Below are 25,472 nucleotides of genomic sequence, written 5' to 3' on the forward strand. Positions count from 1 at the left end.
GCACTGCTCAGAAGTGTTGTTCGGTCACACATAACCTGCTTTTATTCAGGTCAGAAGAAGCTGTGAGGAAGAAGCAGATTATTGAAGTCAGTCCTCAGACGGCTGTAGGAGGGTGTCGGGTCAGCACCGGTCATGTATGAATAACACTGCATTACACTCCTCGAACTCTGTGAATCTGCAGCTAAGATGCAGACTGAAGTTAGACGACAAGATGTAGGACTCAGATAGCTGTGTTTCTGAATAATCAATCATAAAGTGCTCATAAACATCAGAACAAACTGAACAGCAGAATTATAGTCATTCTTGACAAAGTGTGTCTCAGTAAAGCTTCACTCTATCATCGGCAAACTCATTACTGCTCTGAAATCACAGGATACTGATGAATCAAGAGACAAGCTCAATAAAACTAAGTTGTCTCAATGTGATTAACATGCTATTACCAAAGTATTAAGCTTGAAGGAAGTGTAGTTTGTGCCAGTTGCTCTTGGCAAGTCCAAGCATATTTTCTGTATGTTTGCATGTATTTTTTTGTATATATATACATGCATACATACACATTATATATATATATATATATATATATATATATATATATATATATATATATATCGCAGGTTGATCAGTGAAGTCAAGCCTAGACATATCTGTTGATTTCTGAACACAGTGCCCAGTCAAATGCCGTTTATGTTTAGTGCTGAGTTCTGCACGCTCGCAAATCATCTCATAACAAAGAATAGACACTGTGTAAGTAAGAGGTTAAATGTGTGTAGAGATATTAGGAGGTGGGGGTTTGCGGAGCTATTAGAAACAGTACTAATAGTAGGCTATTAGTCAGATGCTAGATATATTACTAAACATTTTTTTAAGCTATCACTTTGGATAATTGATTCTTAGAATTTGTGACATTACACAACCAAACAAAATGCTATTTGCTTGACAATAAGTTTTAATTAATATTATAAATGAGTCTATTTATAAACGTCTAAAATGCTACAAATGAGTCTATTAAAAAATGTGTATTCATTTAAATGAATTTGTAATGTTTCATACATCAAATATATTTTAATATGCCACACCCGTTGAAACAATGTACATAATCTATTTTTGAAGCGTGACATTAGTTCCAAAGGTCAGTTAGTTACTCATTTCCATCACATCTGCTGCAACACCAGAGTCCATATCCGGACTATATCCAAATACTTTCTGTTATTATCTAATGTTTGCTGATCTATATTGCCTTCAAAAATACTGATAGATTTTTGAAGGCAATATAGTGGAAACATTTAAATATCTGGTTTGGTGTCTGCTTATATGGAAGCGCAGGTGACTCGACGCTGCAGGTAACTTCTGCTTTCATTTTCTCCTGAAGGACGTGTGTTCTCTGATATGTGTTTGATATCTTTATTTTCAAGCGAATGAAGTGGTTTAGTTGCTGTTTCGTGTTGTCTGTGGTTGATTTTAACATTTGAGTTCAGATAAGACTAAGATTGTGTGTTTGAGTGAGCGCTGTTTCTGGACTCTCAGGATCCGTTCAGCTGAATGATTAGTTTGTCATTTCCACACAGAGACAGAGTAAGTGCTGGAGATCTCACTCTTCAACATGAATCACACACAAACACCCCGAGATCAGGATTTCTCTCCAGGATGCAGGTACTTTCTATACATATTAACAATAAAAATGTTCGATGTTATTAGAAGATTTTAATTTTATCATGTTTTTTTCAAGGGCCTAATTATTAACATGATCTAAACTTTGATCCTGTTGTGCAACCTGTTACGCACTTTAAACCTGTTGTACACAATCTACCTTTGCCCTCTGAATTGCATATATGAGCCATAAAAGCCTGATGAAAGCAAATACACAAACTATATATGTTTTGCACATTTATGTATGCAAGTTTGCATGTTTTTGATGAGTATTTTAATTCATACAGTAGACACATAGCCTACAGTTGAAGTCAAATGTTTACATAAACCTTGCAGAATCAACAGAAAGTTTTACCAAAATAAAAGGGATCATACAAAATGAATGTTATTTTTTATTTAGAATTGACCCGAATAAGGTATTTCACATAAAATACGTTTACATATATTCCAGAAGAGAAAATAATAGTTGAATTTATAAAAATGACCCTGTTCAAAAGTTTAAATACACTTAATTATTAATACTGTGTTGTTAACTGAATGATCCACAGCGTTTTTCTTTTAGTTTTTTTAATAGGTGTTCATGAGTCCCTTGTTTGGCCTGAACAGTAAAACTGCCTGCTCTTCCTCAGAAAAATCCTTCAGGTTTGTTGTGTATTTGAACCCTTTCCAGAAATAACTCTATGATTTTGAGATCCATCTTTGCACACTGAAGACAATTAAGGGACCCATGTACAACTGTTACAAAAGATTAAAATGCTCACTGATGCTCCAGAAGGAAAAAATATACATTAAGAACTGGGGGTGAAACTTTTGAACAGAATGGAGATTTATAAACTTTTCTTATTTCAACCTAATATATTTATATATATTTTTGTTTTCTTCACTTAGTACTTCCCTTTAGAACAGGGGTGGGGAACGTTGATCCTGGAGGACCTGTGTCCTTGCAGAGTTTAGCTCCAACCCTGAAAAAAACCATACCTGTGTCCTGAAGATCTTGATTAGCTTGTTCAGGTGTGTTTGATTAGGGTTGGAGCTAAACTCTGCAGGGACACAGGCCCTCCAGGATCAACGTTCCCCACCTCTGCTGTAGAAGCTACAAAAGATACTTTCATGTTTCCCAGGAGACAAAACAGGTGAAATTTATCCTGATCTTCAGGAGAGTCTGTGAGTGTTTGAACCATCTGTAATAATGAGTCACTCAGTTGTCTTCAGTGTGAAAGGGTGGATGTCAAAATCATACAGACATTGTTGGAAAGGGTTCAAATACACAAAAATGCTGGAAATCCAAAGAATTTGTGGGAGCTGAAGGATTTTTCGGAAGAACAACAGGCAGTTTAACTGTTCAGGACAAACATGAGACTCATGAACAATTATTAAAAATAGAAAAAAAAAATGGATCATTCAGCTAACAACATCAAGAATCAAGGGGATGTATACTTTCAAATAGGGTGATTTTTATAAATTCAACTATCACTTTCTCTTGAGGACTATATGCAAACATATTTTGTGTGAAATACCTTATTCGGGTCAATACTAAATAAAAACTGGAAAAACAGTCCTACAGTAAATAAAAAAATAACACAGTTTGCATGAGACCTCTTATTTTGGCAAAATAATTAACATTTTGGAGATTCTACAAGGTGAGTGTAAACTTTTGACTTCAACTGTACATAGAATCCAGGTATGATTGGAATATTTGTTTGTTTGCTTTATCATGTGATTTGATTATTTCATCTGGTATGTTATCATTTGCTCACAATCTCTGTTATAGTTCAGTTGATCAGAAGAGATCAGAAGCAGAGCCCAGCTGTGTGTCTGTGAGGAGTGATGCTTCTTTGTTTCATCTAATTGACTTTAAGAGTGATGACACAAGGTTCAACCTCAAGTTCTAAATTGTTTTGTAAAATATATTTTTATAGTAAGATATTTTAAAATAAACTGTCCTAATTATACAGCAATGTAATAAGTAAACATGAGCAGAAGTCTGTCTATGAATGCAGCAGTAAATATAATGACAACAAGCAGATATAGAGCACAAAGTATAATTATTCATTTAGTTGCATTTATTGTGACATTGAGCAGGTGCATTTTTAATAAAATAACAGCTTTTATTAAGGTAATTGGAATTAATATTATTATTTTTTACCAATGTCAGAGTGTTTGATTCTTGATTCAAGGTCAATCCTGCAACACAGATCAGTAACAAAACCCTTCTGTAAGAAATATGACCAGTCTATGAATCAACCACAACACAACACGTATCCTGGTGTGAGGTAAACTGGGGGATGTTTAATACAATGCATTATCACACATTACTGAAATACATCATTAATAACTGACACATTTATAAACTCTATGATATTTTCAGAATACATTAAAAAATATATGTTTTGCTCTGTACATTCTGCTCTCTTGCTCATGTAATAATGTGGTATTTTAATTTTCCAGCCATGAAGTCCTAAACACGTTCAGATCAAATCTGCAGCAGAAGTTTGAGCGTCTGTATGAGGGAACAGCGACACAGAGAAACTCAACACTCCTGAATGAGATCTACACAGAGCTCTACATCACAGAGAGTGAGAGTGGAGAGATCAGTAATGAACATGAGGTGAGACAGATTGAGACACAATCCAGGAGAGAAGCAACCGAGGACACAGCCATCAAATGCAGTGACATTTTTAGACCTTTACCTGGACAAGACAAAGCCATCAGAACTGTGCTGACAAAGGGAGTCGCTGGCATTGGAAAAACAGTCTCTGTGCAGAAGTTGATCCTGGACTGGGCTGAAGGGAAAGAGAATCAGGACGTCCAGCTCATATTTCCACTTCCTTTCAGAGAAATCAATCTGATGAAGGACAAAACACTCAGTCTTTCAGACCTTCTTCATGTGTTTTTCCCTGAAACTAAAGAAATGGAGATATCCAGTGATGAATATAAAGTGTTGTTCATCTTTGATGGTCTGGATGAGTGTCGTCTGTCTCTGGACTTTAAGAGTAAAGTGAAACTGTGTAATATATCTGAATCAGCCTCAGTGGACGAGCTGCTGATGAACCTCATTGTGGGGAATCTGCTTCCCTCTGCTCTCATCTGGATCACCTCCAGACCAGCAGCAGCTGATCTCATCCCCTCTGAGTGTGTCCATCGAGTGACAGAGGTACGAGGCTTCAATCAGCCACAGAAGGAGGAATACTTCAGGAAGAGAATCAGTGATCAGAGTCTGGCCGACAGGATCATCTCACACCTGAAGTCATCAAGGAGCCTCTACATCATGTGCCACATCCCAGTGTTCTGCTGGATCTCAGCCGCTGTTCTGGAGAAGATGTTGAGTCGAGGAAAGAGAGGAGAGATTCCCAAGACTCTCACTCAGATGTACACACACTTCCTGATCCTTCAGACCAACATCAAACATGAGAAGGACTATGAGAAGAAGGGGAAAGATGAAGACATGATCCTCAAACTGGGGAAAGTGGCTTTTGAGCAGCTTGTGAAAGGAAACCTGATCTTCTACGAGGAAGACCTGAGAGAGTGTGGCATTGATGTGACAGAAGCATCAGTGTACTCAGGATTGTGCACTCAGATCTTCAGAGAGGAGCTGGGCTTGTATCAGGGGAAAGTCTTCTGCTTTGTTCATCTGAGCATTCAGGAACATCTAGCAGCTCTATATGTGCACCTCTCCTGTACAAACCACAACAGAAATGTGTTTGAGCCAATCACCAAACAGAGTTTACTGTCTAAAGTGAAGAAACAGTTTAAACTCAGTTCATCAGAACATGATTCATTATCTGAGCTGCATCAGAGAACTGTGAAAGAGGCTCTACAGAGTAAAAATGGACATCTGGATCTTTTCCTGCGGTTCCTTCTGGGTTTGTCAGTGGAGTCTCATCAGATTCTCCTTCAACGAATAATGAAGCTGAAAAGAAGCAGCTCTGACAGAAATGAGAAAACAGTCGAGTACATCAAGGAGAAGATCAGGACCATTGAGTCTCCAGAGAAATCCATCAATCTGTTCCACTGTCTGAATGAACTGGGTGATCGTTCACTAGTGGAGGAAATACAACAGTATCTGAAATTTGGAGGAATAAAGGAAGCCAATCTCTCTTCATCTCAGTGGTCAGCTTTAGTTTTTGTGTTGTTGACATCAGAAGAGGAACTGAATGAGTTTCATCTTGATAAATTTGTTAAAGGAAAGGATAATCCTGAAAATATGAAAGTTCTTCAGAAGTTGCTGCCTGTGATTAAAGAATCCAGATCAGTTCAGTAAGTATCACTGAGAACAATCTCTTCACTGTTTAAACATGAAGAAAATCAGAGTTAAAAGCTCATTAATCTTCAGTGATGTAACTATTATTTTAGTGATCTGCAGTTTGTATTTTCAGTACAGAGACATTGTAAAATATTTTTTCATGCATTCAAACAAAGTCACGTAAATAATGCTGGTTATCAAATTAAAAATGTTAAATTTAACATGAAGGAATTTAAATATTTCTCATCTGGCATAAAAGACGAAGCAGAAATCAAGAAATCAACCAAACAAGTGGAGAAGCAGCTCTTATATACAGCAGCTCAGATCTCCTCAAATCTGATGAATCCGTTACTGGAGCAAAACAGCAGCTTACTTGAACACACACTTATGAAGACAACATTTGATATCTACAAGAAGTTATTAATTATACATGTTTATTTTTATATTTTTTTCAGTTTTTAAATCTTACAGAAGGGCATCTGGAATGACAAGATCTAGACTCAAACTTATATTAAAACACAAGAACTGCCAGTTCACAGTCCAGCATCTGGATTATTTTAAACATGTTAAACCAGTTAGAAGTTAAAATTAAAATAATTTCATTTTTACACAAGTGCAATACGATTAAATACAATTACAATTTTACTTAATAGATAAATTATGTATTAATGCTGTTTTTAAAAATGTTGTATCAATTTGCCCATGAAACTTGTATGCCAATAAAATGCATGTGCATGTTTTGTTTTTTTCTCATGGTTTGAATCAATTTAATTGTATTGGAATTGCAAGTTGATTGTGTTTTTTTATTTTATTTTATTTTTTTGATAGCTGTTTAATAGTGTTTCATTGAGCATCAACATGCAGAAATCTCATTCTGTCAGCAGCAGTATGTGACAATGCTTGTCATTATATCTCCTCTCCTGCTCTGAGAACAGAGTCAATAACAAACTACACACACTTCAACTACAATTAACACTGTGTCATTGTTCTCTACAGGTTGAGAGATTGTGGCGTCACAGATGAAGGTTGTTCTGCTCTGACTTCAGCTCTGAGATCAAACCCCTCACACCTGAGAGAACTGAATCTGTCTGGGAATAAACTAAGAGATTCAGTGAAGCTGCTTTCTGATGTACTACAGGATCCTCACTTTAAACTGGAGAAACTGGGGTAAGATCATATATAACTCACACATGAAGCACATTTAATTAATTACATTTAATATATGTATAAACATATATAATGCACATGTTATGTAGTGCAGTGTTTGTTCCAGCCGGTTTTTTTTTGTTTGTTTTTTTTGCCGTGACACAGATTTGCTAAGTAAAAAATCCCATGGCACACCACTAAGCACAAAAAAAAGGTTTTCCCCCAATAATTAAACAATCAGACACTTGCGCTTAACATTTTCAAAAAATAAAAATAAAAATCATGCTCAGATGGTGTTAACAGTGTTTTTGAGGAGTGAATGTCGAAGGTAATCGTGTGTTTTGTCCGTCATTAGAACGAGCAGTTAATCTAAGGCAGTGAATTAATTGCATTACATTGTCATCTATTTACAGATTATAAAGTTTATTGTAGCTATATGGACACTCAGGTTTTCTTGTTGTTTAAATTTGGCCAAAATCTCACAATATAAATGATGAACCACTATCCACAGGATATTAAAAACATACAAAAGCATATTGGCTACAACTAGACGACAAATAAGACTCTTCTCTGCTCTTTAAACACAAATACATTAGTCTTTACAGACAGTGTTTCTTGAGTAAAGGAAACACTGAACTTATTCAAACTTCAGTTCTTGATTAATGTTGCATTGTGAAGAAGTAGACGTCCGTCTTCAAACTGTGCGTCACAGCACTTTATTCTGAATGGAGTTATGAGGTTTAGACACAAGCTCTTTCGAATGCTTTTCATTGGTTAAATATTTGTAAAACCCTCAAACAGACATAATGATGATGACCAATAGCATTTATTTAAAATAATAATAATGAAATGTAATGGAGGTAGGCTATTAAGTTTGTGATAATTTTCCATGACACACCTGATAATCTGTCACAGCATATTGATTTGAGCTCTAAGTTTGTCCTTTATCTTTAATAATGGATTCCCAGCTAAACTGATCTGATCTGAGAGAGTGAAGAGTGTGTCATTGTTCTCTACAGGTTGAGAGATTGTGGCGTCACAGATGAAGGTTGTTCTGCTCTGACTTCAGCTCTGAGATCAAACCCCTCACACCTGAGAGAACTGGATCTGTCTGAGAATAAACTAAGAGATTCAGTGAAGCTGCTTTCTGATGTACTACAGGATCCTCGCTGTAAACTGGAGAAACTGTGGTAAGATCATATATGACTCACACATGAAGCACATTTCAAGTAAAAATGAAGGGTTCAGCCTCAGCTTTTTAGTATTAAAATAAACAGCATTGCAAAAGTCATTGGTTGTGATGTTTACTGTAGTTTATATGTACAGTAGAGGATATCTGCATTTGTTACAGAAACAATTACATGAATACCATCAAGTGAAAAATCCAACTGAAGATAAACAAAATACACAGAATAACACAGAACGGTTTCAAGTTCTCACGAACAGAAACTGTCTGTATGCATTTCTGTCAACTTCATTCACTGCACAATGAACTTGAGATGCTCCAGTCAGTCTTTTTTGTCTCCAACACTGATTCTGACACCGGGGTTCAGTATTATCTGATACAGATCCTGATCTCACACCTGTGCAGTTTTTATTCTTTTAAATCGATGTAGAATTTGTATTTCTCTGTGTGTTGAACTGATAATCACTCTTTCACAATCAACTAAATACAGACTAATTCATTATAAAGAAAAATAAAATAAAAAAAATAAATAAGAAAAAAAAAGATAAACTAGTTTAGTGGATAATTCAGCAGCTAATGTTATTTAAAAAATCAGTGCACCATAATTTTATAAATCTAAATATATAGTGAAAAAACATTATTTAGTGGAAAACAAATAAAAGTGTAGCACTAAATCTGGTAAAATGTTGCACATTGCTTTTTGTGTTGTTAAAAAATCAATTTATGAAAAACAATATATATAAACACATACTATAAAATGTAAAGACATTTTAGCACATTATACATATAGACAACAACATATGATGGAAAGGACAGAACAAATACATTGCAGCACAAAGCACTTACAGAATGATGCACTTGAAGCAGTCGATGTACACAGCACTTCACATTAAACAGATCACAGAAAAAAGAGAAGAGATACTGAGGTGTAGTGTATTACCGTATTTTTCGGACTATAAGTCACACCTGAGTATAAGTCGCATCAGTCCAAAAATACGTCATGATGAGGAAAAAACCATATATAAGTCGCACTGGACTATATGTCGCATTTATTTAGAACCAAGAGAAAACATTAACGTCTCCAGCCACGAGAGGCGCTCTATGTCTTCAGTGTAGACTACAGGAGAACTGAGCAACATAGAGAGCCATCTCGCCGCTGTAGACGGTAATGTTTTCATGTTCATTCATTTGTCTTAGTTCATTTCTCTTGGTTCATGTCAAATTAATTTTGATAAATAAGTTGCACCTGACTATAAGTCGCAGGACCAGCCAAACTATGAAAAAAGTGCGACTTATAGTCTGGAAAATACAGTAATCTGTGCAACAGTTGATTTTCTTTTAACAGATTTAAATTTCAGTTACTGTGCAGCTTTAAAACATTTTATAGTCTTTTCTTCTCCCATGTTTTGTTCTAACAGACATCCGGTATCAAGTAACATGATTTAGAAACAACAATAAACTCCAGCAAGATAAAGTTATTTTATGCAAAACCATAGACTTTTATCTACAATCAAGTCTAATAATGGGAACACTGAATGATCTTTGAGAGAGTTTTACCGAGATGACTGTAGTAACTGAATGTGATCAGGGTTTGAATGATGAATGATGACTGACAGCCGCAGCGGAGAAAAGAGTTTGTGTGAAAATTAAGGACTTATATTCAACTGTACCTCACATTAAACTATCATATGTCTTCAGAACACTTGGAATATAGTGCAGGAAAACTTTATTGTGCAGATTAACAGTAACACAGAATATATGAACAATATCGGATTTGGACAGGCCCTGTTAAAAGATTTCTAACACAGGAGTCTTTAAATACTGCATGTTAGATGTAGATGCTTTATGATCATGTCTTGTATCTGACGTCAATTAATAATGGATTCACAGCTAAACTGATCTGATCTGAGAGACTGAAGAGTGTGTCATTGTTCTCTACAGGTTGAGAGATTGTGGCGTCACAGATGAAGGTTGTTCTGCTCTGACTTCTGCTCTGAGATCAAACCCCTCACACCTGAGAGAACTGGATCTGTCTTACAATAAACTAAGAGATTCAGTGAAGCTGCTTTCTGATGTACTACAGGATCCTCAGTGTAAACTGGAGACACTCGGGTAAGATCATACTGTATATGACTCGTACGTGTGGTGCAGTGTTTTCCAGACATTTTTTTTTCAGATTTGATAAGTAAAAAATCCCATGCCACACCACTAAGCACTAAAAAAAAGGTCTTCCCCCAATAATTAAACAATCAGACACTTGCGCTTAACATTTTCAAAAAATAAAAATAAAAATCATGCTCAGATGGTGTTAACAGTGTTTTTGAGGAGTGAATGTCGGAGGTAGTCTGTGTTTTGTCCGTCATTAGAACGAGCAGTTAATCTAAGGCAGTGAATTAATTGCATTACATTGTCATCTATCTACAGATTATAAAGTTTATTGTAGCTATATGGACACTCAGGTTTTCTTGTTGTTTAAATTTGGCCAAAATCTCATGATATAAAAGATGAACCACTATCCACAGGATATTAAAAACATACAAAAGTGTATTGGCTACAACTAGACGACAAATAAGACTCTTCTCTGCTCTTTAAACACAAATACATTAGTCTTTACAGACAGTGTTTCTTGAGTAAAGGAAACGCTGTACCTATTCAAACATCAGTTCTTGATTAATGTTGCATTGTGAAGAAGTAGACGTCCGTCTTCAAACTGTGCGTCACAGCACTTTATTCTGAATGGAGTTATGAGGTTTAGACACAAGCTCTTTCGAATGCTTTTCATTGGTTACATATTTGTAAAACCCTCAAACAGACATAATGATGATGACCAATAGCATTTATTTAAAATAATAATAATGAAATGTAATGGAGGTAGGCTATTAAGTTTGTGATAATTTTCCATGACACACCTGATAATCTGTCACAGCATATTGATTTGAGCTCTAAGGCCTCGTCCACACGGAGACGGAGCTTACCCCAATCCGATCTTTTTTTCCTCGTCTCAAGAAATATCCGCGTCCACACGAAACTGCATAATGATGTAGTATACATGCCAAACCAGTATGTGGCGCTGTAATTCTGCCACAGAGATACACTAAAAACAGAGAAGAAGACTTGGACTATGCTCATAAACCTTGCGCGTGGTACACAAACGAACATGGAACAATACATTTATTAATCAGTGTTAATGTTAGTTAATAAAAAGACAATCATTCAGTGTTTGTTTATGTTTTTGTTGCTGTTATGTGACGTAGAGCTGTCTGACTAGGGGGGAGACGTGGCTGATGATGTCATCGTTTCAGAAAATATACGGATTAGCCGTCCAGACGAAAACACAAAGACGGCGTTTTCAAATTTATCCACTCTGGGACCCGGTTTCAAAAAATAGCGGTTTCACCTGATGAAAACACCGGATCCGTGTGGACGAAACGCCTATCCGCTAAAAAATTTGTGCGTATTCACAGAAACGCGTCTCCTTGTGGACGGGGCCTAAGTTTGTCCTTTATCTTTAATAATGTATTCACATCTAAACTGATCTGATCTGAGAGAGTGAAGAGTGTGTCATTGTTCTCTACAGGTTGAGTGGTTGTTGCATCACAGATGAAGGTTGTTCTGCTCTGACTTCAGCTCTGAGATCAAACCCCTCACACCTGAGAGAACTGAATCTGTCTCACAATAAACTAAGAGATTCAGTGAAGCTGCTTTCTGATGTACTACAGGATCCTCGCTGTAAACTGGAGAAACTGTGGTAAGATCTCTCTGATTGTCACATGTCTTTGTCCTCAGTAAAACACCCTTTAATTTCAGTTTTAAGAATAAAATCAGCAATGTTCGGTAAACACACTATATTTCAGGAGAATTCACTCTGAGGGTTAATTAACACAGTAACTGAAGTTAATTTCATTCATTTCCATTACATCACATGCTTTGCTTATGGTAGTTGGATCAATAATGAACTTTCAGATAACATGTAAAACAGTAATCCAGAGTCTCTGTGACTTACTGCAGGATGAATATCTCAGAGGTTTAGAGTTGAACAGACAAGAGTCTGAATGTGTTTAGTTTTAACTCAGTATTACAGTGATCAATGAGTGAAAGAAAGTTATAATCACTTCAGTGTTCAGCATTATCATTGATAAAAGACCCTCAAGACCTGTAAAACCACAAACAGTATTTTTATTTTATATATTTATTTGCTGCTCTATCAGCAGTTTCATGTTCCTCTTATATCAGGGAGAGGTAAACTCGGTCCTGGAGAGACACAGTCCTGCAGAGTTTAGCTCCAACCCCAATTAAACACAGCTGAACACAGGGCCGGATCATGACATGGACCGATTTAAAGTCCTCCTCGGTGTAAATCATGTTCTGGGGAGAGCAGTGTTTCGTCTGGGTCTCCCTCTGCTCTAGTGTCCTGTTCACCTGTGTGTTAATCCAGTCTTTCTGAACACAGTAATCAGTGTCTTCAGGATCTCTAGAAAGTTACAGCAGGTGAGTTTAATCAGGGTTGAAGCTAAACTCTGTGATCCTCCAGGACCGATCACATCCCTTGTTCAGCTCTGTCTTATTTCATGAGAAAAGCCTTATTTAAGAAAATAAAGTTCATCAAAGTAGAAAATAAACTCCAAAGACAATAAAGCTGGAGGTAAACCGGTGATGAGTCAGAAGAAAAGTTCATTAACATGATCTCAATGCTTGTGTAGGCAATAGTTCTGACTTTGGACCTTGAGAATCTCTATTGAGTTCAACACATTTCTATTCAGTTTTAATCTTCCAGATGAGACCAAACATGACACAATTCTGTGTTTGATCACAAGAGTTAATAAATGAGATGTAATGGTTACACATGGCTCCTGTGAAGCAGATGTCCTCCTGTAGGTGTTTATTAGAGGAGCACGTGACTGTTTCTCCAGACAGATCTGTGCTTATATCACTATGAAACAATATCTCACATTCAGCTCTGTGTGTCTGTTCAGTCCTGAAGCACATGACAGTTTCAAACAGCAGCATTGAGCATCAACATGCAGAAATCTCATTCTGTCAGCAGCAGTATGTGGCAATGCTTGTCATTATATCTCCTCTCCTGCTCTGAGACCAGAGTCAATAACAAACTACACACACTTCAACTACAATTAACACTGTGTCATTGTTCTCTACAGGTTGAGAGATTGTGGCGTCACAGCTGAAGGTTGTTCTGCTCTGTCTTCAGCTCTGAGATCAAACCCCTCACACCTGAGAGAACTGAATCTGTCTGGGAATAATCTAAGAGATTCAGTGAAGCTGCTTTCTGATGTACTACAGGATCCTCGCTGTAAACTGGAGAAACTGTGGTAAGATCATGTATAACTCACACATGAAGCACATTTAAAGTAAATATGAAATGTTCAGCCTCAGCTTTTTAGTATTAAAATAAACAGCATTGCAAAAGTCATTGGTTCTGATGTTCACTGTAGTTTATATGTACAGTAGAGGATATCTGCATTTGTTACAGAAACAATTACATGAATACCATCAAGTAAGAAATCTAACTGAAGATAAACAAAATACAATCTTAATAACACAGAACGGTTTCAAGTTCTCACAAACAACTGTCTGTATGCATTTCTGTCAACTTCATTCACTCCACAATGAACTAGAGATGCTTCAATCTGTCTTTTTTGTCTCCAACACTGATTCTGACACCGGGGTTCAGTATTATCTGATACAGATCCTGATCTGATACCAGTGCAGTTTTTTAAATCCACATAGAGTTTATATCTCTGTGTGTGGAACTGATAATCACTCTTTCACGATCAACTAAATACAGACTGTAACGAGTGGGGCAGGGCTGAGAGCCGTGGGAATGGAGCGAGGCCGGTGGAGTAATTGGAAATGAGAGACACCTGCGCCACTCACCACTTTCCAATTATTCCTGGGTCTCGCTCCATTCCCACTCGTCTCACAGACTAATGCCGCATTCCAGGCAACCCGTAACCCATGTTTTTCCAACCTTAAACCCGTGAAAGTGCACTAGAACGGCAGTCAAACCTGTGACTTCCCACTCGTGAACTCGTACTAGATCGATGTACTCCGAGTTCTGACATCACAGCACGTGAAACACCAATGGCAGCCCCTACGAATAATATCGCCTACGGATGCAGTGTTTATGCAAGTGGTACACATTGAAAAAACTATTTAAGGACAATGTAACTTCGCACTAAAATATATAATAAAAATGGCAGCATGAGTATCGAAATTGTTGTTTCCGTACTGTAAACAATGTTAATAATGTTAAAATATTCCTAACACAGGGGTCTTTAAATACTGCAAGTTAAATTTAGATGTGTTATGATCATGTCTTGTATCTGAATTCAATTAATAATGGTTTCACATCTAAACTGATCTGATCTGAGAGAGGGAAGAGTGTGTCATTGTTCTCTACAGGTTGAGTGATTGTGGCGTCACAGATGAAGGTTGTTCTGCTCTGACTTCAGCTCTGAGATCAAACCCCTCACACCTGAGAGAACTGAATCTGTCTGGGAATAAACTAAGAGATTCAGGAGTGAAGCTGCTTTCTGATGTACTACAGGATCCTCGCTGTAAACTGGAGAAACTGTGGTAAGATCATGTATAACTCACACATGAAACACATTTAAAGTTAATATGAAGGTTTCAGCCTCAGCTTTTCAGTATTAAAATAAACAGCATTGCAAAAGTCATTGGTTCTGATGGGGCCTGATTATTATTATTATTATTTATTTTTTTAATGTATAATTTGTATTTCTCTGTGTGTCGAACTTATAATCACTCTTTAACAATCAACTAAATAAAGACTAATTAATTATAAATTATATATATATATATATATATATATATATATATATATATATATATATATATATATATATATAAACAAAACTTATAAACTAGGTTAGTGAGTAATTCAGCAGCTAATTCTAAAAAAAAAAATGCACAATTATTTTATAAATCTAAATATGAACAGGAGGAATGGCTAACCGCACACTGATCCACTGAAGACTGAAAGTCTAAAAAAATTATTTATTTTTCGATTTGCATCGTGCAAAAAAGTGCAAAGTGCATGTGAGTTAAAAACAGAATGGACACCAGCAAATGTTTCAGCGCATTGCTATCTTCAGTGCTCATTTAGCAAATAACCTTCACCCTTTTTAAGCAAGTCAGCAATTAAGCACAATCAGCTGAATTGTCCTTAATTTGCTGACTTGCTTAAAAAGGGTGAACGATGCAAATTGAAAAATAAATAATTTTTGTAGACTTTCAGTCTTGAGTGGATCAGTGTGCGGTTAGCCATTCCTCCTGTTCATTCTAATGCCATTGGCTCTACGCACCTGCAGTACTAAGAACTTTTTTTCTGTTTGGAGCGCTACATATTTTTTCTAGTTTCACATAAATCTAAATATATAATGTAAAAAAAACGTATTTAGTAGGGAACAAATAAAAGTGTAGCACTAAATCTGGTAAAATGTTGCATGTTGCTATTTGTATTGTTGTAAAGTCCATTCATGAACAACAATATATTTATATTTAAACACATGCTATAAAATGAAAAGACATTTATTTTAAATGTATAGTGCATTATACATGTAGACAACAATATATGATGGAAAGGACAGAACAAATACATTGCAGCACAAAGCACTTACAGAATGATGCACTTGAAGCAGTCGATGTACGCAGCACTTCACATTAAACAGTTCAGAGAACAAAGAGAAGAGATACTGATGTGTCGTGTATTATATCTGTGCAACAGTTGATTTTCTTTTAACAGATTTAAATTTCAGTTACTGTGCAGCTTAAAAACATTTTATAGTCTTTTCTTCTCCCATGTTTTGTTCTAACAGACATCCGGTATCAATTAACATGATTTAGAAACAACAATAAACTCCAGCAAGATAAAGTTATTTTATGCAAAACCATAGACATTTATCTACAATCCAGTCTAATAATGGGAACACTGAATGATCTTTGAGAGAGTTTTACCGAGCTGACTGTAGTAACTGAATGTGATCAGGGTTTGAATGATGAATGATGACTGACAGCCGCAGCGGAGAAAAGAGTTTGTGTGAAAATTAAGGACTTATATTCAACTGTACCTCACATTAAACTATCATATGTCTCCAGAACACTTGGAATATAGTGCAGGAAAACTTTATTGTGCTTTAAAATGTTTTTGTAGCTTAACAGTAACAGAATATTATATGAACAATATCAGATTTGGACAGGCCCTGTCTGACCGATACCTGATCCAGCAGAAAATGGCAGTATGAGTATCGAAATTGTTAATTCTCTACTGTATACAATGTTAAAAATGTTAAAGTATTTCTAACACAGGGGTCTTTAAATACTGCATGTTAAATTTAGATGTCTTATGATCATGTCTTGTATCTGACCTCAATTAATAATGGATTCACAGCTAAACTGATCTGATCTGAGAGAGTGAAGAGTGTGTCATTGTTCTCTACAGGTTGAGTGATTGTGGCGTCACAGATGAAGATTGTTCTGCTCTGACTTCAGCTCTGAGATCAAACCCCTCACACCTGAGAGATCTGGATCTGTCTTACAATAAACTAAGAGATTCTAGTAAGAAGTTACTCTCTGATCTGAAGATGGATCCACATTATAAACTGGAGACATTATCCTGTTGTGAGTGTTTGTTTATTTAAAGTTTCTAAATTGAGGAACAGACTCCTGTGTGTGTGAATGGAGAATATAAGATAATTCAGCTCCACTTTAATCTCTGTACTTTAAACTGTTTTTAATTCTGTGATGTGACTGATTTTGAATATATGAATATTTTAATGTCTTACAGTGTCTCTAGGTGACAGTAGTTGTTGATAATTTACTGTTATTAATCTCTGGCTGTAATATGAATATACTGTGTGTTTTCTGAGCTGGATCTGCTGATGTGATGTGACAGCAGTAATGTCTCAGACTCATATGTGTCTGTCTGTGTGTTTTATTGTAGGACTCTCAGTGTTTAGACGTCAGTTCAGTTTCCTCAGGATCAGCTGATGGTGAATAAGGAGCCGCTTCAGAGACGTTCGAGATGTTCATTTTCCTGACTGACTCCTAACACTCGTTATCTAATTATTGATGTTGACAAAATGAGAATGTTAAATTAGATTTAAATTAAATTGGAAGGAATATGTTTATGTGAACCACTGAAAGTTATTGCACACGGATCTTGTGGGAAACATTTGTATTCGTGCAGAATGAGATGTTGATATATTTCTCTTTAAATACTTTTTATTTCTAAATGTTTATATGTTGTTTATAACAAATAATTTTATAGCTGCTTATATTTTCTGCTTTGTATTTTCCTCTGTTCTGAATACTGTAAAATTTAAAGGATTCGCAAATGATTTTTTCTTCTCTCAACACAATTTTGACTGATATATGTACAGCAGATATTTTATATGTATTTTTTATCCATGCAGCAAATGTTTTTCAAAAATGTTTAAAAAAAAAGCTTTTGGGAGAAAAAAAGTTTTTTATCTTTATAAGTAAAAAATTGTCATGAATTTGCAAACCAATTTACAACCAGCTGGGAACAAAAGAGCTCGCTGTAATTGACTAAACTCAGATTGCTGTTATACATGTATTGCAAATGAATAAATCAAGAGATGTTTAGAGCTCAGTCTATCTTTCACCACAGATGCACTTCTGTAAATCTCACAGTTAATCGAAGTCTTGAAACTCATTTAATGAGACAAACCCTGTCTATAATATCTGCATCTCATTAGGCTTCGGTTAATAAGATACCAAACATCAAGGGAAATTTTTTTTCCAGAGATGGATGATGAACTGAGGAAGACAAGTTTTTTTTTTTTTTTAATCTATTATTTAAAAACATTATTATTGTTATTTTAAATATTAAACATTTGAAAAAAGGAAAGATAAGCATAGATGCTGATTTGCACCTTTATATATTGGCAGTTAGTTTTAATCTGACTATATATTATATTTAGTTAAAATAATGCCTTAAAATGGTGATATAGGGCAGAGCCGGGAAAAACACTTCCCTCAAGAACTGTGTAATTTTTTAATGTGAAACACAAGTTAAATGTGTTCAGAAAATCCTAAACAAAATATGAAAAATGTACAGTTTTCATGTTATTAGATTTTTAACAAAAAAACTTACCCCACAGTTGAGGTAAAACACCCCCCAGTCTGACAAAGCAATTTACTTTACACATTTACTGCCAAATCAAAGTACAGACTTTTTTTTAGCTTAAAATTATAAATAATATAATCAATAATTATGAATTACAAAATTATAATAGCCTATTTGACATAACATTTTATCAGCTGATGCTAACTGACTTTCTACAAAACAACAAGCTTTAAATCACTTTTTTTTTTTCCTGACTGCTAAAAAGTAGATAATTTACTGTGAAATCTGTTTTCTCTCCGGTACATCACCAGCGTAAGCTTCATATTGAATATTTCTACATCATTCTTACCAATATAGTTTATAAAAATATAGTTTTATTATTATTATTATTATTATTAATTTATTAATTTATTTTCTAGAGATGTATGATGAACTGAGACAAAACACACATGCAGTATTTTTATTATTTAAAAAACATGTTTTAAAATGTTCAACATTTTGAAGAAATGACGGGTTGAATAAGCAGTATGTTTGTACCTACCTTTTTAAATATGTAGTTACTTTTAATCCATTTGCATATTTTTTTATTTAGATATAGCAATATAAAGTAAATAAATTTTATTAGGGATGTTAAACGTTTAATACTTATAACACGTGTTAAATCTGGACTGTTTGAGGAACCGAGTTTGACCCATCGCGCTTTCCGTTCAGCGTCCCGTTGCTAAGAGACGCGTCCAAACTCTCCGAGTTACTCAGCGCAACACAAAACATAAACAAGAAGTAAATAATAAACACAAATCAATAGATTTCTTTATAACGTCGACTTTAACCGCGGAACTGCTGCTCTGAAATGGATCTTCGCATCCGACAATATTTATCAAAAGCTCAGGAGAAAAGAGGTAATTATGTGTTTATTGTTTTATTATCTTACATTATAAGTTAGTGTTAGTTTTATTATCTTATATTGAAATCGCTAGCAGTGTTTGGTTGATGTTAAACACCTAACGTTATTCCTAAAATAGAATGTTATTATAGTGAATTATTTATTTAGGAATGCTGTTCCTGTGATATTTCTATTTCTTGTGATATTAAAACATGAGTCTGTATAATAAAGTCAGATCGAGGTGTGTTTGTGTTGTCAGATGCTGTGTTTGTGAGGAAAGCGTATGATCTGATCCGAGCTCCAGCTCCAGCAGCGTCTGATGGAAGATCTCTGTCTGATCTCTGTGTGCTGTGTGCTGAACAATCTCTACAGGTGCCACAATAAACCATCAGCACATCCTGAGATATTAATCAGACACACTTTCTGCTTTCTGCTTCATTTCAGACAGAACTTTTACCTGGATTCACTCTATATTTATTCAATACACATGCATGGATTATTCATCAGTATAGGTCTTGATAGTTTCATTAATTTCAGTAAAGTGGCAGGTGTTCATTATAGCTACTGTAGTATGTTATGAGCTCAAACCTTTTCGTGCTTGAATGTCAGTAAAAAAACAGTGTGCTGAGAATCTGCTCATCCTGAGGGCATCCAAGATCAGGATGAGTTTGTTTCTTCATCAGGTTTGTAGAAATGCAGTATTGCATCAGTGTCTCATCAATGGATGCTCTGCAGTGAATGGGTGCCGTCAGAATGAGAGTCCAAACAGCTGATAAAAACATCACAATAATCCACAGCACTCCAGTCCATCAGTTAACATCTGGAGAAGACAAAAGATTAAACAAATCCAGCATTTAGATGTTTATAATCCATAATAACACTTCCTCCAGTGAAAAAGTGTTCTGGTCCGACAGCTCTAAAATAATATGTGGCTGGATTTTAATGTGACATTAACTGATGTACTGGAGTGCTGTGGATTATTGTGATGTTTTTTTGGGCCATTATGTTTTTTTGGGCCATTATGTGCCATATTTATTGCCAGCTGGGAGATACGTTTGAGGCTTAGGGCTTTCATTAGTTGAGATGTTTCTGATGCCAAGAATTTAGGTGACATGACTCACAATTGATTTTACATTAGCATGTCTCAGCTGTGATTGTTTATATCGTTGCAAAATGTACATGTTACTGTAGGTTATTGTATATAACATATCTATATATGAAGTTATATTTTACCCACATTCAGACAGAACATATGCACAAAGAAATCATAAAAATTAAAGCTGCTTTGAAGCTGTTTTGAACCAATGTATATTGTTCATTTAACTGAACTTGAGTAATGAAAAAAAGCATAATGTGCACACAGATATATAGCATATTTTTAAAAATATGCTATACACTAAGTTTTGTGCATATAATAAAATGCATTTCAAGTTTTTGATCTGAGCTTGTGTGTGGTGATCTAGTATGGTGATTAAGTATCTTTGTTGTGTTGGGTGTTGTGTTGTTAGCTGGGCTGTTGGGAGATCACACAGGACTGTTTGATGATGTACTTGGAAGGGAAACCTCCAGTCAATCAGTTCCTGTGTCGAGCGTATCTGTGCCAGGGTCAGCTCATCTCCTCACGCTCCATTAACACAGCGGTAAGTCCAAACCGTCTGCTGGACTCATTAAAGAACATCAGTCTTTGACCTCTGAACTCTAAACATGTCAGTCTGAGAACATATAACATGTTCTTTATAATGAGAGGAAACTCTGAAAACACAGGATCTCACAGAGACTTTTTTCACTGGAGACAGTAAACAAACACTTACTTCCCAAATAACACTTTAATTTTCTCCATAGGGAATTAATATTTCACAATGACTTATAAACTTTTCAAAGACAGACATATTGTGGTTGATGCATTCGAGTCAAAATACTTCAGTGCTGAATAAATCTGTCTCTCACATTTTTAATTGTGTTCCTATTTGTGTTGTTGTTTTATTTCCAGGAGGACTTGGATAAGGCTGTGATGTACTATCTGAAGGCCATTGAGATTGCCAAAGACAAGTCCAGGTAGAGTAAACTAAAGAACAGAGAACAGATGATAGAAACGTCTCGGTTACGTACGTAACCCTCGTTCCATGATGGAGGGAATGGAGACATTATGTCGAACGACATATGGGGTCTTACTTGTAAGGTCAATCATCACTGAGTTTAAGAGAAAACGGCAATGAAAATTGGCTAGTGGATTTAACATACCTGAAGGCGACAGGTGCATCCACTCATTAGGTTTACGCTGAGGAGCCGAGAACGTGTCCCGGCAACAGCGAATGGTTCAAGGTTGTGGCATGGGGACATAACGTCTCCGTGCCCTCCATCAGGGAACGGGGGTTACGTATGTAACCGAGACATTCCCTATCTGTTGGTCACTATGAGTTATGTCGAAGGACATATGGGGTCCTATGGAAAACTCCACAACCCGAACACCATCACAACCCTGTGGCGCTGCAATTGTTTGCAAGCCCTGGCGTGCCACAAAAGCTATGCTTAAGGTCGTAACCTTCCCAAAGCCCCAGCGCAAATTCACTGACCGCGGTACCAAGGGGCCAAAGGGTGAGTATATCGCTGCTGGAGAAGGCCACACTGCTGTTCCGCCCTCACAAAGTTAGTGGAAGGGATTTCAACCTTCGGTGAAAGATTGCTTCAAATCGTCCCTATTTGTTCTTTCAGCTTGGCAAGACAATGGGGAAGCGAGTCTAGGAAGAGGCCGCTACGAAGACCACATCCTACCCATAGGGGGTGACATGGAGATACTGAAATGGACTGACCCAGGGGCCAGTACTACATATGGAAAGGCTCTCTGAGGCAGGTCCTACCTTAGAGTAGGGATGGAACAGCTGCCAGAAAAGACTGACAGAACGGGTCTGTCAAGGGAAGACACGGGTTTGCCAAGAGGGAAACCTTACCGTGGAAGAAAACACATATGGTATTACCTACCATACCTACAGTACTTGGCCTGGCGACAGACTGCTCAGCCAAGTCTGACCGCCGAGGGTGCTGGAGGATGCTTGACCAGGGTACGCCAACTGGTGAACTCTACTGGGAGAAAAAAGGCACTCCCTGTGTTAATCCCTGTGTTAACAGTGTGACACCCAGCCAGGTCTTCCCGCCAATTACCTGTTACCCAACACGGGAAGAAACTGGCCCTATACGAAGGTTTTAGAACCTCGCACAGGTGTAAGGTGTCTCCCAGTCTGCAGCTCAACAAATGTCTGCCAGAGAGGCACCGTGTGCCAGTGCATAGGAGGGGGCACGACTCGCCTTGGGAACAGTACGCCGAGGCGATGGCATCCACTATCCAGTGGGCCAACCTCTGCTAGGAGACAGCCTTCCCCTTCTGCTGACCTCCAAAGCAGACCAGGAGCTACTCAGAGCTTCTGAAGCTCTGGGTGCAGTCCACGTATATGCAAAGCGCTCTTACGGGACACAGCAACGCCAAGGATGGACTTTCCTCCTCCAGGGGCAGCATTTGCAGGTTCACCCACTGGTCTCAGAAGGGGGTGGTGGGAACCTTGGCCATGTATCCAGGCAGGGGTCTCAGGACAACGTGAGAGTAGGCCGGCCTGAACACAAGGCACTCTTCACTTACCAAAAATGCTTGCTAGTCCCCGACCCTCTGATGGAAGTGAGCGTGACCAGGAGTGCTTTCTTGAGAGACAGGAACTTAAGCTCGACTGAATCCAGTGGCTCAAGGGACCCCTCTGAAGTCGCGCCAGAACAATAGAGAGGTCACGGGGGGAACCAGGGGTGTCCTAGGAGGATTTAACCTTCTGGCACCCCTCAGGAACCAAACGATCAGGTCATGTCTCCCCAGACAATGCAGCCACATACACTTCCAGGGTGGAGGGTGACAGCCTATGCTTCAACCTTTCTTGCAGGAAAGAAAGCACGACTCTGACCGAGCATGTCCGGGGGTTTTCTCGGTGAGATGAACACCAATTCGTGAACAGACTCCACTTCAGAGCATAGGCCTGCCTCGTAGAGGGGGCTCTAGCCTGATTGATAGTGTCTACTCACGTGGAGGTTCCAAAGATCTGGACACGGGTACCAAATGGTCCCCAACCCCTGAGAGAGGAGGTCCTTCCTCAGGGGGATGCGCCAGGGAGGGGCTGTCACGAGGAGCATGAGTTCCGAAAACCAGGTCCGGGTGGGTTAGTAAGGCACAACCAACAGGACCTGTTCCTCGTCCTCCCTGACCTTGCACAGCATCTGTGCGAGCAGGCACACTGGGGGAAACGCATGTCGGCTGCATGATTGACCTCCCCTGGGATGTGGATAGCGTGCAGCGACTTGAGCCATGTCTGCCTGAGGAGGAGTTCAGCACTGACTGGGCACTCTCGCTGGTGAGCCGTGCCGTCATACTCACCGAGTCTAACTCCATACCGAGATAAAAGATTCTCTGCACCGGGGAGAGCTCGCTCTTCTCTCGGTTGACCTGAAGCCCCAACTGACTGAGGTGCTGGAGCACCAAGTCCCAGTGATCGCACAACTCCTCTCGGGACCGGGCCATGATGAGCCAGTCATCAAGATAGTTGAGGATCCTGATGCCCACTTTCCAGAGTGGGGCAAGGCCGCCCTCCACGACCTTCGTGAAGACACGGGGGGACAGGGAGAGCCCAAAGGGGAGGACCTTATACTGGCATGCCTGACCCTCGAATGCAAACCGCAGAACGGTCTGTAGCGAGGGAGGGTCGAGACATGAAGTACGCATCTTTCAGGTCGATCGCTGCAAACCAGTCCTGGGGCTGAACGCATTTGATAATCTGTTTCTGCGTCAACATCTTGAACGGGAGCTTGTGCAGGGCCCAATTAAAGACTCGCAGATCCAGGATAGGTCGAAGGCCACCTATTTTCTTGGGTACGATGAAGTAAGGGCTGTAAAAGCCTGTCCTCATCTCGGCTGGAGGGACCGGCTTGATTGCATCCTTCGCCAGCAGGACAGCAATCTCCTCGTGCAAGACAGAGGCATCCCGGACTGCCACCGCAGACTCGAGCACGCCATTGAACTTGGGAGGTTGCCGGGCGAACTGAATTGCATAACCATTTCAGACCATCCGAATGAGACAGCGTGACAAGTTGGACAGCACAAGCCACACTCCAAAACTCCGTACAAGTGGCACCAAAGGGACAGTCGACATACCTGCAGTGGTGCAGTGATGGGGAGTTGTGTCGGATGGCCCAGAAGGCATCGCGTTCTGAGTCATCACAGCCACACTCCTCGTGTTCCCAGAGGAACTGGCCAGAGACGCGTGGAGAGGCGTTGCATCTCCAAACTGCAACCTCTTGACCACTGGCAAAAGGGGGCGTCGTGGGTGAGAATGAGGCGGCAGTGCGTCGCTCATCGTCAACCCGCAGGCCTTGCAACTCGGAGGAAAGGGAAATTGTTGCAAGGCCCGCGGGTTGAAGATGAGCGAACAGAAGAAACAAAAACTGAGGATTCTCCACCCGGCCCTCCTCCAGGGGAAGGAGTGGCGCTGTCTCCACCAGCTCCTGAAGAGCAGTCTCCCACATCTCTGAGTTGCCCGTGTCAGGGCCGCTTAGCCGTCTTCCTAGAGGACTGCGCTGCCATGAGTGACAGGGGGGGCGCCGCTCTCCTGCTGGTGTACTGGTGTCTTTTGTCTTTTGATGATTGCATCTTTGACGAATCTGAGCATGCTTCGAGACATTACTGAGATCTCATCTGAAACTCTAGAGGAGATTACAAGACTCTGAGAAGAAGGAGAAACTATTGGGAGGTAAAATAATGATTTTTTTACACATGTATTTTGTGGAAACCGTGATACAATTTATTTTTCAGGATTCTTTGATCAATAAAAAGTTCAAAAGAACAGCATTTGAAATAGAAATCTTATGTAACATTATATATGTTTTTACCTTTACCTTTGATCAATTTAATGCAGTTCTTGTTGAATAAAGTATATTTTGTTTTCTTTCTTTTGTAAAATATGATTTTCTTCACAATTTTGGTAATGTATCACAGTTTCCACAAAAAAATTGTGCAGCACAACTGTGTTCAACATTGATAATAATCAGAAATGTTTCTTGAGCAGTAAATCATCATATTTTCATGATTTCTGAAGATCATGTGACACTGAAGACTGGAGGAATGATGCTGAAAATACAGCTGCACATCACAGAAATAAATTACACTTTAACAGAGATTCACACAGAAAACAGCTGTTTTAAACTAATAATA

At 38.1% G+C, this 25,472-nt stretch overlaps 2 protein-coding genes across 2 annotated transcripts in view; both read left to right on the forward strand.

Moving 5' to 3' along the window:
- Positions 1-1,147: 1,147 nt before the first annotated feature.
- On the forward strand, positions 1,148-17,879 carry LOC113056592 (NACHT, LRR and PYD domains-containing protein 3-like). The gene is made up of 13 exons (XM_026223352.1): positions 1,148-1,340; positions 1,566-1,650; positions 3,419-3,520; positions 3,825-3,920; positions 4,096-5,904; positions 6,887-7,057; positions 8,056-8,226; positions 10,164-10,334; positions 11,800-11,970; positions 13,379-13,549; positions 14,643-14,816; positions 16,702-16,880; positions 17,203-17,879. Coding segments are annotated over exons 2-13 (3,267 nt in total). The 5' UTR covers positions 1,148-1,340; positions 1,566-1,600; the 3' UTR covers positions 17,205-17,879.
- A 1,188-nt stretch (positions 17,880-19,067) lies between these two features.
- cfap46 (cilia and flagella associated protein 46) overlaps positions 19,068-25,472 on the forward strand; it is a 77,127-nt gene continuing 70,722 nt past the window's right edge. The window contains exons 1-4 of the mRNA XM_026223354.1: positions 19,068-19,250; positions 19,494-19,606; positions 20,743-20,874; positions 21,225-21,289. Of these exons, the coding sequence (XP_026079139.1) occupies positions 19,202-19,250; positions 19,494-19,606; positions 20,743-20,874; positions 21,225-21,289 (359 nt within the window). The 5' untranslated portion in view covers positions 19,068-19,201. The remainder of the gene's footprint in view (positions 19,251-19,493; positions 19,607-20,742; positions 20,875-21,224; positions 21,290-25,472) is intronic.

This window comes from Carassius auratus, chromosome 38 (assembly GCF_003368295.1).
Source record: "Carassius auratus strain Wakin chromosome 38, ASM336829v1, whole genome shotgun sequence".
Classification (NCBI taxonomy): Eukaryota; Metazoa; Chordata; class Actinopteri; order Cypriniformes; family Cyprinidae; genus Carassius; species Carassius auratus.

Excerpts from the sequence above, each read along its gene's own strand:
- LOC113056592 (XM_026223352.1), top strand. The coding sequence starts at position 1,601 with ATGAATCACACACAAACACCCCGAGATCAGGATTTCTCTCCAGGATGC. Across the intron at positions 3,921-4,095 it reads AACACGTATCCTGGTGTGAG|CCATGAAGTCCTAAACACGT; the intron begins GTAAACTGGGGG and ends TTAATTTTCCAG. Across the intron at positions 11,971-13,378 it reads TGTAAACTGGAGAAACTGTG|GTTGAGAGATTGTGGCGTCA; the intron begins GTAAGATCTCTC and ends TGTTCTCTACAG.